Genomic DNA, 18606 nt, shown 5'->3' with positions numbered 1-18606 from the left:
ATTAGTAAGAGAGACCATAGTAACACCAGAAGAAATGGACACTGATTTGCTATCTTTTTACCAGAAGACTGAAAAGAAATTAGTTTCATATTTTAAATTACTGTGAAGAACAGGCAGGCAGAGATGAAGACATGTGTGAGACTGGCTCAAGACATGCTAGAGAGGATAATGTACACAACATAGGAACCCTGAGAATAACACTAGTATTTAATACATACATTAATTATGCAGTATAGTTCACAAATGGAGTTTAACACCTCCATCTTTCCAGGCACAGATCCTGTTCAAACTATATAAAAAGACTGAAGTGACTCAGCTGCTTGCCAAACTGCCACTGCACTATGTGCATTCAGAACCACAGGACTCTATCAGTTTGAAGTATTTTGTTTAGGAATTGCTAACTCCTCAATACTAGCAGAAGGAGCTATCCCATCTCCTCAGCATTAGCAACAGCCATAAAATTCCCTATTTTTTCCTCTGTTATCACTTTGGTTCTCATGGAACTCCTCAGCCCAAGCAGCCCTGTGACCCATGGAGGGGAGGGGAGTTATCCTTAGGTAAGTCTTCTGCGGTGAGCAAAATCTCTTCAGATAAGTAATGTAAAGACCATAGCAAGCTCTAGGAAAACAGTGGAATTGCCTCTTTTCAATACCAACACAGTTAAAACAGCTCAGCCCATCTCATGTGTCTTAGTCACACGGGCCCATTTCACAAGATTCCAGACTTAACTGCAAACCTGTCGAAGCCCCACTTCCTTACCACAGGCCGCTGTTCCAGCTGTATCATCATAGTTTTGATGCATTGCAGTCTCAGAAGTTGTTTCAGTGATCTACATTAAACAGAATATAGTTTAATAACTAAATAAATTTCCCCTAAATAAAGGATTCTAAAAGAATGCATTAAGATGCTTTTAACGTATTAAGTAGTCCAGGGCATGACCTCGATGCTGAAATCAGACTGTGACACAAAATAAACTAAGATTTGTTACCGTTTAAAAGAATACAGCTTTCAAGACACAGCTTACAATGGAATGAGAACAGCCCTTAGAATGTAGCCTCTCCTTATTCAAGAGGTTTCAGCTATAAAGCCATTTAGGAGAGCCTGAATAAATCTTCACAGCAAAATTATTTTTCCCTTGTAAGGGGAAAATGGAACTTCAAGATCATTTCATCAGTTGACTCTTGAGAACTTGATACAATTCTATTATAAGACAGACACAGCAATATCTTGCTGCTTGCTTAACTGTGCATCAACAATACTGCATAAAAAACTCAAATAATTTTGGATGGCCAAAGCTGTACACGTGGATTCCAGCATTTTTATTAGTTACAGGGACTTGATACTGCTGTTATCAGTACTGATCACTGATAAAAATAGCACTGTCATTTGAGTAATGAGGAACATGGTCGCCCAACTTTGTAGCAAACAAGTTTCTCTTCTGTTTCACTACTCTTCTGATCAATACTAATATGCAGATGCACACGGGGTTCTGTGTTCTAACACAGACAGGGCGCCTCAACTATTCCAGTTACATATCATAGTAGAATACCATACACAGCACTGGGTGAAGTTAAAGGTATAAATCTACATTTAGGCAGATAACAGGACTTAGAAGTCAACTAAGTTGGGTGAAATCTTATACTACATTTCTCTCAAAATTTTATATGTCAGCTATGGGGGGGGGGGGGGGGGGAGGAAATATCTACCACTCCTCCTACAGGGGTTGTTCCTCAGACCAGGTTTTCAAGTGGTCCCCATTAAACCAAGCCCTTTTCCTCTGCAATTAAGGCATACCTCAGTCTGTATCAATTAATCAACTCAGCAGCAGTATAAAATCAAGACAGGTAAGGCAGAGAAAAACACCAGGCAAGGGAATAAAGCCACAACAATCGTAAAGGCATCTCAGAAATGCCTCTATCTCCCCAATGCTGGTCTACTGAAAGCTTAAAAGCATTCCCTTCCACAGGCCAGACTGTATAACCTACGGAGATCAGAGATCAACAGCTTCCCAGGTCTACACGTGCTCAAAGATTCTGAGGAAAAAACAAGCCTAATTAAGAACATATTTTTTGTTTCATTTGTTAAAAAGCATTAAAAACAGACCTCAAAAACCAGTATCTAGAGCTACTATTTCCCCCCCTCAGAATCTGCAGTAAGACTCTAGAACTTAACATTGCCTGGAGCTCGAAGGTCAAAGCTCTAAACACCAAATTGTGCAACTACCCAAGGACTTTAAACAAACAGATGTCCAGACTGGTTGACCAGGCTAACCTAAGTGCTAGGCACTACAAGTAGCCGAACTCTTCAAAGAACACAGAAACGTTTCTGAAAACTGCAAGACAAGTGTGGATTTTATCAGAGTGTCACTTTGCTCAACACCATCTCAAAAAAGAGCCCACGGACATCCCAACTGACAATAGCAAGAACAGCACAAAAAACACAGCCATGCTTCCACAGCTGTTCTCTCCCTGAGCCACAGGGTATGAGAAGCTGGGAATGCAAGCCACATTTATTTTAGTCTTTGTGTTTAGGAGTCTGATAATTTTTTCTTCTATGAACTTTTTATTCCAGTGGGCACTAGGAAACTCCAATGTTAATAAAGAAGCTTGAGAGATACCCAACACATATGCAGCCTTATATTTGGTTGGGGGAAAAAGGCAAATGAACAAAAAAAAACCACAACAAAAAAAACAGTGAGTGAACCACGGGGTTTACACAGGGCCTAACACACAAAGCTACAACAGCTGTACCTTCCCATAAGATTGCCTCATTTACAACATTCTTGTCAGGTTTAACCTCCTCTTCTGTAAAGTGCAGGTTCATTACCTCAAGCAGTAATTCACATTTAAATAGTAAAAGAACTTTATATTTATAGTGAATATTATACAGTATTCAAGTTATGTGGGGACAGCAAAACATCAAAACCATTACCAAGAAAACAAAGTATTAACATTTATGTAAATTTGTTCATTCATGAGTTAAGGCTCAGCATCTCATGTCAGACAACCAAAGAGTTTGCTATCAATCTAAGCACCTTTTTAAAAAGTTACATGTGCATTCCATATAAAAAGCTCTCACGCGACATTTCAGTTAAAAAATTCAAGCTAAAGAACAAGCTTCCAACATCACCTTAAACTATATCAACCTTATTTCTGTTTTAAAAAACACACAAACCTAAGTCTTTTAGCATTACCCACTTTATTTCTTCCCTGAAGAAATAAAGTCTGTAGAGAAAGCACATGGTGAATCATAGTAATGACTAAAAGCTAGTCTGTTAAAAACACACAGTTTTGTAGGTTCCACAGTATCTGCATTTTAAGTATTTTATTCCTCTGTATAACACACAATGGAAATAAACTGTCACAGAGTGATGAGCGGAAACGTGAGCTGCGCAAATATGCACAGGCTGGCAAAGAGTATACCTAACCTTGCCCTTGAATAACTGTCAGTGTCAATACTATCAAAGTTGCCATCTCATATTCCTCCAAATTTCAACTTTTGTTGGGGTGGGGGGGGAAAGCAGAAGCAGTGCTGTCTGTAACTCTTAGTAAGAGAAGCAGCTCTTTAATGCACCAAGACAGCAAGGTATCAAGAGAGCTGCTAAGACATTTGAGAAACTGAAGTAACACCACCACACCCCCGCCAAGTACAACCACTCGAAGAGATATATTCAGGAGTTGTGCTGCGTAAGGCACCTAGTGAAGAAAAAACCTACTTTGCAGTTAGTATAGAATTGCTTTGGTCAACTAAATTTTGTCAAAATATGTTCATGAAAATGCAAGTAAAACCCACCAATATTTTTCACCTAAACTGTCTTAGCTTCTATATTCACAACACACAACAGATCGAAACTTCAGGTCTGATGCCACAAAGGTGGAAAAGCGCTTCTTCAGTAGTGACAGTGACAGGTGCAGTACTGAATAACTTAAAATAGATTTTCCAAAGATTGCACCACTGTGATGAGCTTACCTATACATTTCCTGCTGCAGATGTCAGCCTTCAGTTTGCAAAACTACCTGTTTAGACACTTTTCTTGGCTTAGAATGAACACTGCTACATTTGAATGCACAGAGAGGCTACCTAAAGCAGAGCCCTGTGTTAGACTGAAAGGCTTACACAAAATACCAAGTTTCCTGATCAGTGAAAATATGTTTTGAATAACAAACTACTACATGCACTAGGAGTCAGGTGCCAAATCATTATTCTTTATAGGTTAGCTATTCTTGGTGCATTGTAATCTCCAAATTTATTTCAATTGCCTTTAAAAACACAAGACAGACTAGCATTTTTAATTCATGGCTTTTTACATTCAATTATGATCAAATTATGAGGCTGGAATAAACACTGAACAGCTAAGGTTGAAGACAGTGAAGCAGAGGAAGAGCAGAGGCAAATGGGAAATGTTCACTATAAGGACAAGCATTTCCTTAATGCTTGTAAACGGAATGCATTATAGCTGTCATCATTATTCTCTCTGTGCACACAGTAAGAGTTCAGTGTCTGGCTTGGACAAAATAGGACTACTGAATGTGATTTACAAGGAGACAGCCTCAGTTCATTCAGGCCACACTGTCAATTTTAGCCCAGCCAATTTTTTGCCTTTTTTCTTTTTTTTTTTTGTTCATGTCTCTCCCTACAAATGAAGTGGGTTTTTAACACCTTTCACCCTACCCAACATTCCGATCAGTTTATGACCTTCGTTTAATAAAAAAACAAACACCAAGCCAAAAAAACCCCAAACTAAACAAAGCACAAACCACCCAACACAAAACCTCCACACCCTCCACCATTCCTTAGGTCTTCACTCGCTTTGTCTATTGCATTGGTAAAAGCCTCTACCCACAACACAAATTAAGTACACTTGATCTCTCAAGAACAGATACATGTTAGCTCCTCCACCTCTCACAGGCAGAACAGTCAAAGCCCATCATGCTGGTCATAACAGAGCTGCCTGTTTCTGCACCACATGTGCAGCTGCAGATTGATTCTAAGTGGGCAATTCCTGGCTACAAGGGAATGAAGTTACAGTGGTATGAACAGCCATGATTTAATGTTCCTATATAAAATATATATCTATTAATATACTGAAGTGTAATAGACATTTTAGAGATGGCTTTGTGCCCTCCTCAAATACAGTGTCCAAGAACACAGCCCACATATCAGTAGAGAAACCCATTTACAGGACTTCAGGAAATATCCTCTTACATTAGACATCCTACCTCTCCCTCTCACCACCTAGTGCCATGTAAACTGCCAGACGCTACAAGCAAGATTTTGTACTTCAAATTAATTCATTGTGTCCCTTCTGTGCAAGGGTTATTTTAGCTATATTGTAATTAACAAGTGTATTTATAAATAAGACTATTTAGCACATCAGATCTTGAAAACATCAACTTGACACTGCACGTGTTCTCAGAGCAAAATTCAGAGCTGCCTAACACGTTATGCTTTTACATTACCAATTACAGCCTCAGTTTCACACCGCTCACCACATTATATGGTTTGATCATTCTATGACTCCTGCATTTTTCCCCATGCTGAAAACAAAGGACCAAATAGTAACTGATCAATAAAGAAATACCAACATTATAATGCAAGGTGAGAAAAACTAGGGATAAATGTAAAATGTGTTGTTAACAAGAAATTCTAACAGAGATGACAAAGTACTTGCCACAGTTTGCTACCACAAAGAAGCCTCTACGGTACTTAGGACCACACTTAGGCCCCAACATTGTGGCGGTAAGGCTGTTTCCTTCAGGTTTAGCAACACGACAACCCTGAAATACAGAAAGCAGAGTCTTCAAGACTAATACTTCAGAGCTTATTATAATAATAGCTTGAAGACACCTAGAAGGTTTTAAAAATCTTTCTGTTGCATCTTTGGCTATTTCTGACAGCACACTTGTTCTGATAACTACGTGAAGTTCTCAAATATATGGTATTGTATGGCTTTTTGCTTAAGGAGGTGTTTTATTCCTTTCCCAATCAGTAAGTTAAAGGGAACTACCCTCTCAAGCCCTGTTAGCTATCCACAAGACAATGCATTCCTACTTCCTCCATCCATTCAGTACTATGACAAAGGTTTGACCTTGCAGAGTCAGTTCAGTAACTGTAAGCCAAAGCAAGATGATGTTCTCTCCACCCCTGGAAATGATACTGCTGCCAAAAGCTGGCTTGGGACCTTAAACTCCAATTCTACCTGTGTAGACAGTGCCATCTGCTAAAATGGTGGTCCTAATTCCTTCAAATCCTTTGCAATAAATACTGTCTAACATTCTCAGGTAATATGAATGCATAATTCATATCTAACAAATGTGAAAGAGCAAAGTATTGAAACAATCCAGGGAGTAAACTTCCCAGATAGCATTCAGCTTCTATGACAGGCTGTGGTGTAAGTTCTCTTCAGACGAACACATATATGCACACTCACTCTCCCTATTACCAGTGGGAATAAACCACAAAAACAAGACAAACATCCAGAATAAACATAGAAGTGAATGGTGCATATGCTCCTGACCACAGTGCAAAGCAGCCTGGGATAAGACACTCTCTCAAGCAAATGTATTGCTAAATCTTCCCCATCTCTGTGAACTAAAAAGTGGTTCTTATCCAGAGTTCTCTCGAGCACAAGTCAAGTAAGAGGTCAAACTTACATTGCTGAGACAGGGCAATGATACTCATGAGAATAACAACATTGGAAAACATTGTCTAATTTTCTGGAAGAAATAATTTTAAATTAAAATTTAATACAAGCCAAAATAAAATGTCAGGCACCTCACTTCTTTAATTTTTCAAATTACAGAGTGAAGTCAACCACTGGATACATTTAAAAATAATCACATTACTAAATCACGCACATAGACATTCTTCACCTGCTGAAATCAATCAATAATGAACAAATTGAGGGCTTAGTTTTACAGGTCTGTTTTTTTGATAGGCTCTTATTTACCAATGGGAATATCCATGACTGTTTTTCCTATCACTTCTGGATGGCTTTGGAACTTCACACTATCCTGCCAAACAGCAACAAAACTTATCTTCTGACTGGACTAGTCCCACAACATACCCATGACATTAACACTTTCAAAATTATAGCTAGTAGACAGTTTGTGGTACGCTTTACTCAGTAACAAACTTATTAGGAGCACTTCAGAGCTCCTCTTCCATCGCCAGCTTCTCCAGGTTTTATCTTTATTTCTAGGATGTTCTGTAGCCCACACTGCAACTACCTAAAAGCACCAGCTAAAGCTCCCAAAGACAGCATTTAACAGCTACCATCTACCAGGTCAAGGTGGTTCTGCAGTAAAATACAGATGCTATGGAAAACCAGGCCAGACATAAGGTTTAATGCAATAACTGCAACAACTTCCTCCAACAAAGCCCTGAAAGATCACCAAAAAACACACCACTTTCTGTTCCAGCCCAAGACATGCCAAATTTGTTTTCAATATTTAGCTACCGTTAAGCAAATTTCTAAACATCTTCTCAAGACAAGACACCTCAGAAGAAATATCTCTCCTTCAGAGGAAGGATGAGAGAATGAACAAACACACAACAGAAACTTCTGTTTATCACTTATCCTACAGCTCTGGTAAAGATTTGACAGAGGGACTTTGTAAACAGGCGAGTTTCACTAACTTCCCACACATACTTTTTCCTCACTGAGCAAACCTTACATTACTGACAAAAAAAGGGAAGCTGTTTCACTTCAGTTTTGGTAGCTCAAGTTCTTTCCCCTCATACAAACAGCAAGAAAATAAAGTCTTGCCTATTGACTTGAAGTTCTAACTCTATGAAATACATTAGTTGCCCAAGATGGACTGGAAGTATTAAACCACCTTTATTTCCAATATTTGAACAGTCTCATATAGTACTTGGCCTACTTTAAGACCACAGCACCGTCATCAGAGAGCAGAGCTAGTGCACTAATATTAATTACTTCCTTCTAACAAAACAGAAGATAAATAGCAAGAGAAGGGCAAACAAGGTCATGTTTGGCAAAGAACACGGGAAAGAAAAAAAAAGTTGAGAAACAGAAGAGAGTGCATAAGTTTATCCACAAACATCTGAAGGACCCAAGAGTTTTGTATCAGTAACCCACTTAAAGGATTCCAGTAACTGTACAAAATACAAAAAATCTTGCAGGGCTCAAATTCAAGTTGTCTCCTACCTGTAAGCCTTACTCCTAAAACTTCCCAATAAAACCACCCTGCTGTTTTAAATTAAGTTCTGAGATTATACCTACACTACTGAATTGTAGATATTTTAAGTCAGATCACAATACTGCAAAGTCTTCTCCTGAAGTCAGTTCCTATTTTCTGCCACACTTTTCAGAGTTCTTTCTTGTATTTCAGTAGCGAAAAAAAAAAAAACAAACCACCAAATATAAAAGGCACACAGGACATGTCCTGCTGAAATAATAATTGCACATGGGGGGGACTGTAGATTTACCACACAGTTAAAAGCTGCATTTCTTAAGCAAAAACATAAAGGCACAGGGGAAACCAGGAATACAATTTTATCACCAGTGTTTAAAGAAACTCACGGAGAACAAAACTAGAGACTTTAGAAACACAAGAGGACATTCCAAATAATTAAATCTTGGGAAACACCTGGAAGAAGAGATGTTACATGCTATGTGGACAGACTAACACGGGGAATGATCATGACACAGGCAGAAGAGTTAAAATCAAGTCGTGTTAAGTGTTTCCATACCTACCCCAGAGAAAGGCATTTTGGGTGAGACTCATTACAGACCAATTGTTTGGCAAAGCAACCTGCACCCTTCTTGCCTTTCAAAACAAGTTCTGCATCTTTAACGCACGATCATTACACTTTCATAACAACACAGCCTTGCACAAAATCCTTGCGTTTTGAAAAGGGAAATCTGGAAACAGAAGCCTACGCTACCGACTTCCTAGCAGCCATGCTTTGAGATGGACATCTGATCAGTGAAGAATCTGAGAACTACTGCTCTTCAAATTATAACAGAAAACAGACAGTAGCATGAAATAATATATGCAAGGGCAGACTTTACTACAAATCTCTCTCCTCAGGTTAAACTTGGTAAGTCTTCCACACAGGCTACAAGACCTTTAGTTAATTTCTATTTACAACTAGAAAGCAACAACCTTGAAATCATTAAATTGGTATAAACGTCTGAATGTAAACAGATGTTGGAAATCAATCTTTTCCCACAACACTATCTTGAAAGCTTCCAATTCAAAAAGCATGAATTTCTTAACACCTGATTAAATATAAAGGAAACAAATGATTGAGAGGGGTACTTAAACCTTAAGAGGATAGTTTCCTCTCTCACTCCAACTACCTGTGCTTGAAGAGACTGACAGACCAGGAAGTTTTCACACTTTTATTCCACCCTCAATTCATGCAATTCACCTTCAAATATTTGTTTAACCAGAAGATTCTCCCAGAACAGAGTTAGTCCTTGAATGCAGATACAGATGAATACACATACACTGGTAGACAGCAGAACAGAGCATAGGTAAAAGCTCATTACACAGGAAGAGGATATATAAACAAAAGCAGCAGCCATCATTTTTATTCTGATGAATTAGTAATTTGAATGCATTCCTTTATATTAAAGCTAGTTTTTCCTCCTACAAGTACAAAGTAGAAATGAAGCGGAAAAAGAACAAGTAACTTATTATATATACCTAAGGCCAGAAAATTGCAGTATTCTATTCTAGCAGAGCAGACTCTCCCACACATATTCCTTTAAAACAGAGACTTAAAAAAGTAACGTATTAACTCACAGGTATTCAAAATTGACACCAAATACTCTTCACAAATTGATACTGAAGTAACTGCATATCCATTTGCAAGGAATATGATCGTATAATTATGGTACAACTATTGAGACAGCTACAAGTGGTCTACTCAGAGAAAACATTAGCAGATTTAAGGACTTGTGACATTGCACTTTTTTTTCTACTCCAAATAAATTAATATTAGGCAAGTTACTGTGAACAACCTACATTTTACTGGAGCAACATACAGGATGTTGGCTATTAAAACAAAAAATAAAGCCACATCACCCTGATTCTTAAACACTAAAGTTACTGAATTATTGACCCTTCCCATTATTAACGTTGTTGATATTTTACCGCATACAATTAATACCCAATTCTTTGCTGAAATCTCTTATATGATTGATCAAATCTGAAAAACAGTGAGGAACATTACCTTATAGGGCTCCTCTTTAAAGACATGCTATGAAAATTCCCAGAAGGTAAAACCTTTCCGTACATGCCTGGCCTTAAAATGATTTACAGTTTAGTCTGACATAAATTCCTCTCCTTTAACTCCCCAAACCTGCCAGTTGTATTACTTGTTGTGCTATTAAGAATACGGCTAACAAACGTTCTCTTTGGGGGTTCCACTCCCTTAATGTAAATAATTTGAGAGAGGTTTTTAATCTCTTCCAATGGTTAATCATCCTCATCGTAAACAAACGAGTACTAAGTCTGACCTTTTTTACCTTATGTCTGAACATGAACAATTGATCTCACTGCAGTTAACTCTGCTATGCATAGTGCCACTGCTGTTGCATGCTTTCTCTTTGTGCAATTACTGGGAAGTCAAGAAAAGGTTAAAGATCATTTGAGTATGCATACATCAAAATAATTCCTTGAGACTGGTCTACACTTAGCTTTTCTGGAATATCTTTTTAAGGAGGCATTAAACTGCTTTTATACACATCTGTAATTCGTATAGGCAATAGACAACCAAGAACAACATCCTCCACCTAGAACACAAATGTCCTGACTTGAAATTCTTCCAAAGTGAGTTTGCTAATTCATATCCTCCAGCATTTCAAAACAGAATCTGCACCTCCTGGAGAAGCCTCTGATCTGTGTAAGGCACCGATGACCAACCAACTCTTCTTGCTATTTTCTGAAACCTTACGCACTTTCAATATTACTTTAGAGCATGACATGTACACCTTCACCATTATTACTTGCTTAACTGACATCATATACAGAACCAACATCACATTATCAAACCGTTTTCGTGGCAGTCCCCTGCTCACAACTTCACATTAGTGCCCAACTTCTCTATGGCATAACAAGCCATCTACCATGATTCCTAAACTTTCACACAGAACTGCTAGCTTCCCAGAAGTTGTCAAATCCCACAGGCGTGACCTATGCTTCTTGCTCATGGATGCATGCGTTAAGTTTTGCTGCTTCTGATTAAAACTGGAATGGTCAACCTCATTCCAGCCTCAAATAAATTCCACCAATCTGTAATAGAAATCTATGCCACCACTAACTCTCTGATTTCAAAAGGAAAACACTGTTGGTACAGGTGGGCTTCATATCACAGAATTAACCAGTTTCTTTAGGTAGTCAGATACAGTGCATAAATTGCTCCCTATAGAAGCTACTCATCATCAGCCAGACTTCCTAACTTGCATTAATGTTCAGGTGCACAGAATACCTTCCAACATTAAACACAACAGAACAGAAAGCTTTGGTGTAACTGAATGCAAGATATCCAGTAAGCCGCTGGTGCTATTACTAAATAGTCAGGAGCTGGACACAGAGAAAGAAGGGGAAAAGAAAAACACTTTTCATCCCCTGCCTATTTTGACACAGTATGGGAGTTTCTTACACTTGAAATTTGGCCCCATTTGCAGTGAGCTGTCATGTGTTCTCTCTCAAAATTCTCTGGCACAGGATCTCGGATCTTTTTCACACAGGTATATCTGAAGCAAGTTACTAAGCTCAATACCAAACTAAAAAGTAAAATTAAGGCCATTATATAAGCTCACAGAAAAGTCTCTTTCAGATCTGAACTGAGGTGTTTGTAGGCTGTTGCTTTAGACAAAATCGCAACAAACCCTTGTTTTTCTGTTCCCCTCCTATCAAATTATCAAACACATAGGCTCTTAGGAAGCTGATCTATGAGTTAAGTGGATTTAAACACAGAAAAGATTAGACTAGTACATAAAATTAATGTCTCCTACTAGAAGCGAGCAGAAAAGATGGATGAAGGGAACATGACATAAACAGGAAGCAACACTCCTCCAGTTTTCAGGACTCCTGAATCAAAGAGTATGGGTAGAGCAGAGACAGGGGTTTTTGCATTTACTTCAAAATTCTTTAATGTTTCAGCTCACCTGGTCTACGAAAAGACCACTAAAGGAGCCCAGTTGATCCATTTTAGGATTATACTTGACTTCTACAGCGGGGGCGGGGAACGACACAGGACGGGATGACACAGATCCTCTTCTCTTAATAAGCTAAAAAATCCAGACTTGAAACTGATGATTCAGTTATATTACCTGTTATGATTTTACATTCATGTAATTCTGATTGCCCCTTCAAGATCCTAAAGCACTTAGTATCAGAGAATTGTGCATTGGGAAGGTAGTGGTTATTTTAAGAGTACTTAGATGCTAAGTACACGGTCATTTAACTAGAAGAAAATACATATTTTTATGGAAGCACACACAAAATGCAGTTTAAGCTAGCAAGAATGTAGTGAACAAAAAAGACTATAGGACCTTCGGTGAAGTTTACTTATGTAATTCAAGACCATTCATACACTGGCTCTCTACACCTCAGCTATACACGTACTGCCCAGTTTTAAAATCATCACGGCTTAGATAGTGACACATAGGTCCCTTCTTGTACATTCCTTACCAGCTTTTTTTCCTTCATAAGTTAAAACCAGCTGTTTCAGCAGCAAGAGAATCTGGATACGGTAGCTTCCCAACGCCTCCAACATGGATTTGGGAAAAGAAAGGCATATTTTCTGTGCAGGCATTGCTTGAAAGAGACCCATGGTAGCTGTGCTAAAGGCAGTTTTACGGACAGGATGTGATTCTTGAGCCTACCCCAACTGGAAAAATGGGAAATTAACTAAGTAGCACTTCACTAAATAAGACACAACCTATTAGAGAATATGTTTAAAGTGTTCCAAAATATTTGGATGAACATTAGGTCATCTTCATTATCTCTTCTATAGCATTTAGCAAATACTGACAAGTCACACTGATATTGGAGGGAAAAGTTACATCTAATAATGAAGTTTTACCAAATTAGCTTTTCTTAAACATCCCCAAAGCCAGGGCAGGGAAGATAACTACAACCAGGGATTTAGAGAGGTTGACATCACATCTTAAACTCTTCCAATAGTTTGCTCAAACACCAGGTAACAGAGTATGACAGTATTTACAAATGACAATCCTGCACTCAGACTTAATTCCACCTTCTGTGCAACCTGTTAGGATGCAACTAACACATACGCAAAGGAAAACAGTAAGAAGTAAACACACACCTGTACAGTTTATAATTTCAGACTGAGTCCTTAATTCCTCTACCTGCTACTTGCAACACTAACTAAAATTAGAAAGCAAGCTTGAATTTTAAACTCTGAACCTTAAGAACAGAACTCCACATAGTGTATGAGTCTGACAGAAATCTAGTAAGACAAGCTGCTATCCAGAGTTAAGACAAGGGCAAAGACTAACCACCAGCTTAGTCAGAAGAGGGAGTTAAGAGTAATACAATAATGCAACAGGACTTCTCAACACTTGATACTCTCTTCCCTGCCTCAACACCAAGGACAGAGACACCAGGATTTTAAAAAGTTTTATGGATGGAAAATGGGCGTCTAATCTATACAAATCTGAACATGCGCAAGACTAAATGGAAATGTAACATCCAAAACCTTAGTATGACCACAATAATATCAGCATTTACATCAGGATAACAAACTCAATGGAAGGGGGAAAAAAAAACCCAAAACCAACAAACAAAACCAAAACCTAAACCCCATGGTAATTCCTGTACATAATTCCCAGACTGTTACTGACTGTAGAAATGTCATCAACATAGCCACATTTTCCTATTTAGATAATTCACTTCTGTGATATATACCAGGGCACTTAATTAAAAGTATCTCTGCTAACACACTAACCTTTGTTGAGGCATTGCTTCAGCTAAGAAGTTCACACTTCCCAACATTTTAAATATGCCTTGTAAAAGTTGATATGAGATACTTCAAACACATAGCTTTTTTTTTTAATCTCTAAAAATATCCACAAAAAACAACCAAACAAAACCCACCCCCAAACTCTATCCACAATTATTTTCCACCAGAATAATTTTTGTTTTAGATTTTCTACAAAGTTTCAAAACCTTAAGTTTCTATTTTTTACCTAAGAGAACCTAGAAGGCTGGGGGTACAGTGTGTGTCCCATCTCCTTTCAGAAAAATGAAGGGAAAAGAAATGTAGTTTTCTTTGGTTTGGTTGGAGGCCATCAAATCTAGGATGCTGTAAAGCTATGCATGCTTTCTTTCAGAAACATAAGTTACCAAGCATGCTCAGAAAGCTTCAGTCTGTCTTATTTTTCCAGTAAAGCATTTTAGCTCGAAGAACTAAAGTTACTTCTTTATTCAGGCAGTGACAAATTAAAGTGGACTTGTCAGCAAAATCTGCATTACTATATTATTAACAGTGGTCCATTGTTTGGTTCTCAAAGTTACAGCATTAGGGATGTGTATATTATCTCAAAAACAGGATTTTGAGATAATACAGGGAATGTTTAGTGTTGCATAAGAAGTGTCATTACATTTTTAAGGCTTTTTTTCCTTCTTTTTTAGGGACGTATGTCTCCTGATAGTTTTTAGTTTCTTGGTTCAGTTCCCAGGGTAAACACAGTGTGGCTGTTGCTGAATCTAACTGTCAGAGCACAGTATCAGTTGATAACTTCAAGTACCCCTGTCTGTGTGCCAAAGACTAGAGTCTTTTACCTCCGAACAAAGCCACTATCTGAAGTTATGACTTACTAAGCAGAAAGGTATATTCTACTTGTTAACAGAATTAATATAACTATCCCCCTTATCAATTACGTATTTTAGAACTCAGATCAGCTTAGCAAGGTTAGTTTTATTTCAGAATACTCTTACAGAACATCACTGCTCAACTGAAGTTTCCAGTTGTAATAATGAAGATGTACTATTATCCAGATTTATCCTTTGTAGGAACAGGATGAGAGAAAGATAAGATGAAAGGGAAGCAAAATAGATTCCTTTTTGTGCATCTAAACACTAATTAGTCATTGAAATATCTTGTGACTTGATGCTTGAATATTAAATATCTTTGATTGCATTTTTCCCTAGGGAAAGTTATTTAGTCAAGAGGCACGCTCTTAACTCCAAATACGTGTTAAAGTTACATTTATGCAAAATTCAAGGCAATGTTAGAATTCTATTTATAAAATAGTTATAAATGCTTGCTCACACTAGTTGAATCTGCCCCCTCCCACTAGATTCGAATGGACACTTCGCCATCTGTTTGTAAAGAAACGGGTAATACAAAATATCCATTATTTTTGAGGTACTAGGAAAACAAATCCTCTAAATCAAGTGTTCGACTGCTATGTAATACCAACAACCCCCAACTTTCCAAAATTCTGCATGACATGAAGTTTGGGAAACAGAATGTAGCAGGATATTAAACTTTAGTCAGCTACCATGTCTCTTTGTTGTCAACACCAACATAAAATCAAAGAGAAAGCTATTTGGAGCAACAAGAGGGAAGGAAGGAAATTTAGCAAGTTTGCAGAGACAAGAAGGGGGAAGAGTTTAACATCAACTATTTTATGTAAGATAAGAAAAGGGTTCAGGAAGACACCTGTGTTTACCTATGGCAAACAAATTTCTCCTGGAGGTGTGTTTGTATGAGTACGCATACATTTAAAACAAAGGTATGAGCAAACTTCCAACTGTGGAAAGCATCTGTTTGCACCTCCAGCTCTGAAGTTTAACCCTCAAAGCTAGATATAGTAAACAGAAGCATCACATTAACCACAGAAACAAGTTAATTAACGTTTAACAATTTTCCCTTGACCACAACTACTTTTCCTTAGCTAGGATATATATCTCTTGGTTTATGGAGCCTATATAGCCATGCCATGCTATTTTCTAGCCTGAAGACTTGTAACTGCCAGGCAAACAGTAAGACAGACAGCAACCTGACATTTCTACATAAATAAATGAATGCATGCACACTTGCTCACTTTAACTGAGAAATAAACTCGACAAGCAAGTATCATAACAAATATAACAGAATTTAAAATTCTGGTACAAGTGGAAATTAAGGGCGGCCTCTCACAGTACTTGTTCAGGAATCTACAGGCATCAATTCAGAATACATCTGCTGCATCAGAAGAAACATGATCATCTAATCATTGCTACCTACTGCTTAAATACTACTACTAAACAGATACCATGCTAAAGTTTTAAGCACCTTCACTTCACAAAAATTTAAGAAACCCAAACATGCCCCCGAACAAAACCATACCCCCCCCACACCACCTTCCAATATACATGTTAATGGATGTTTAATGCAGCTTATGACTTGCACAGCACTTGGAAATATTGAGTTACACTAAAAAGGTAGGCAGTTACACTAGAAAAGCCTTAAAGAATAGTTACTGAATGGAGACAACAACATGTGAAGAATACTACTCTCTAGAAATCATTCAGCCTGAAGACATTCCATAAAAATTCACAGAATCAGTTAACTTGGAGCAACAGTGTCACAAAGAAAAGACTACATTTAAAAAGAGATATGTGTATTTTAAGTTTTATAGAAGTAACTCAAAGCCTGCTACATCTAGAAATACAAAGAGGAACTTCACAGCCTGTCACCTTCGAAGCACACCAACTGCAAGCAAAACTCAAGACACTGAAATTGAAATTTAGTGATAAGAACAAATGTGACAACACTTGTTTACATAATTTCTACACTTCTGTCCACTTACTGTGCTAAGTGTACAGTCAGGGGAAAGTGATTGTACTAGGGAAATAATTAAATACCTACAAACACTGAAAATAACAAATAATCCACTTCAGTAGGGGTCTTCAGCAATAACAGCTATTGAATGTTACACCTATCCTGGAACGTGTTGAGTGAATGATTAAATGATCCTGAAGTTCAAAAGTTTTATTCTCCACTAAGACAGCAACACTGAGAAGAAAGTGATAGACTTTTGGCTTCCAAACTCTGAGTAGTATTTCAGTATCCACTTTTATGTTTCTACATTGCACACACCACAATTTTACTTGCGCCGTGCCTATCCGAAGGCACTTCCAGGGTTTTCAAATAAACTGAAACCCTTCCACTTGCTACCTCTGGCAGCAAAACAGAAAGAACCCAATGATACCAGCAACACAGCGCTCAGCTCCCGCCGGAGCAGCCCAGCGGCAGCCCCCAGCCCCCGTCGGGGCCACGCAGCCCAGCGACAGCCCGGCCCTCACCGCCCGTCAGGAGGTGACACACCGCCGCCGCCACACGTGCGCGGGGATGCCGGCAAAGAAAACAACGCTTCAGCAGCCGCCACCGAGCCCCGCTCGACTCCTCACACCCCGCGCTCGGGGCCCCGAGCCCCGCTTCCCCCATCAGTATCGGGGCCCGCAGCTGGCCCTGCCGTTGCTTCCCTCAGCGAGGGCGGCCAGGGCCAGAGCGCGCTCCCGCAGCCACAACTTCCTCGCGCCGCCCGCCGCCGAGCGGCCCCGGCGGCCACCGGCTCGTCAGCGCCACCCGGTGGGGCAGAGCGGGCAACGCGCCGCCAAGGCCCGTCTCCCCGCCGATGCCGCACAAGGCCCGGCCCAAGAACCAAGAGACAAAATGGCGGCCACCCGCGGTATCACGTGACCCCCTTTGTGCCTTTCGGGGTCCGGCGAAAGGGCCACCAGCTCCGGCGGGGCGCAGGCAGCGGGGAGCGGGGACCTCGGGCGGGCGGCGGGGGAAGGCGCGGTAACGGGTCGCCGGGCTCGGCGCCTTCCCTCCCCGGTCCCCGTGTGTGCCCCCCCCCCGCGGCGGGCGGGGAGAGCGGGGAGAAGATGGCGGCCATTTTGTGCTTGCGCAGAGGCGAAGGTGGGGGCCCCGGGTGCGGGGGGGATGGAGGGACCCGGCCGAGGGGGGGGGGGGGTCTCACGTACCGACTCCTCTTCCTTCTCCATGCCCGTGGGCATCTGCGGCACGGCCCGGTTAATGGAGGCATATTCGGCCAAGTCGGGCAGGTCCTCGCAGCGGAAGACGGGCAGCGGCTTGGACGCGTCCAGCGCCCGGGCCCGGAACGACAGTTTGCTCATGTTAGGCGGCGATGGCGGCTCCGGCTGGGGAGGGGGGGGCGACAGCAAGAGCGCTCCGAGCTGAGAGCCGGACCCCGCCGAGCGCTCTCATGGAGGGACCGGGGCTCCCCCGGCGGGGCGGGGCGCACTCCGACACGGGGCCCGGCGGCGCCGGCTGGCGCGGCTGGGCTGGGCGCTGGCTTCTCTCCTCCGCCGCTCCGGCTCCGCTCAATACGCCACGGCCAACATGGCGGACATTAAACCTCGACTGGCCGCCTCTTTCAGCCAACCCCAGCGCCACAGCCATTCCCACACTGCATCGCGCAGGGGCGCGGGCACAGCGCCGCCCGGGGGAGAGCGCGCGCGGCGCGGGCACGAGAGCGCGGGCTCGGGAGCGCGGGAGGGCTCGGAGCTGCTGGGCCGCGGGCACGGGCCGCTGCGGGCGGGCGGTGGCGGCGCAGCCGATCGCCGCGGGGCCCCGTCCCGCGTGGGG

At 40.7% G+C, this 18606-nt stretch overlaps 1 protein-coding gene across 8 annotated transcripts in view; it reads right to left on the bottom strand.

Moving 5' to 3' along the window:
* EPC1 (enhancer of polycomb 1) overlaps positions 1-18606 on the bottom strand; it is a 67418-nt gene that overhangs the window by 31834 nt on the left and 16978 nt on the right. For 5 of the 8 annotated variants that reach the window (XR_012658834.1, XR_012658835.1, XM_075082494.1 and 2 more), the window contains exon 1: positions 17982-18434. The exons of 1 other annotated variant lie outside the window; for it this stretch is intronic. Coding sequence is in view for 5 of the 7 variants with exons in the window: in XM_075082494.1 (XP_074938595.1) it covers positions 17982-18134 (153 nt within the window). In the remaining 2 variants the exon portion in view is untranslated. Of the gene's footprint in view, positions 1-759; positions 830-17981; positions 18469-18606 lie in introns of those variants that run through there. 2 more of the 8 variants (XM_075082495.1, XM_075082498.1) reach the window with 2 other exon arrangements.

This window comes from Phalacrocorax aristotelis, chromosome 2 (genome assembly GCF_949628215.1).
Source record: "Phalacrocorax aristotelis chromosome 2, bGulAri2.1, whole genome shotgun sequence".
In the NCBI taxonomy this organism is placed as follows: domain Eukaryota; kingdom Metazoa; phylum Chordata; class Aves; order Suliformes; family Phalacrocoracidae; genus Phalacrocorax; species Phalacrocorax aristotelis.
Note: the sequence above shows the minus strand (reverse complement) of the source record. Positions and strands in the feature narration are given on the sequence as shown.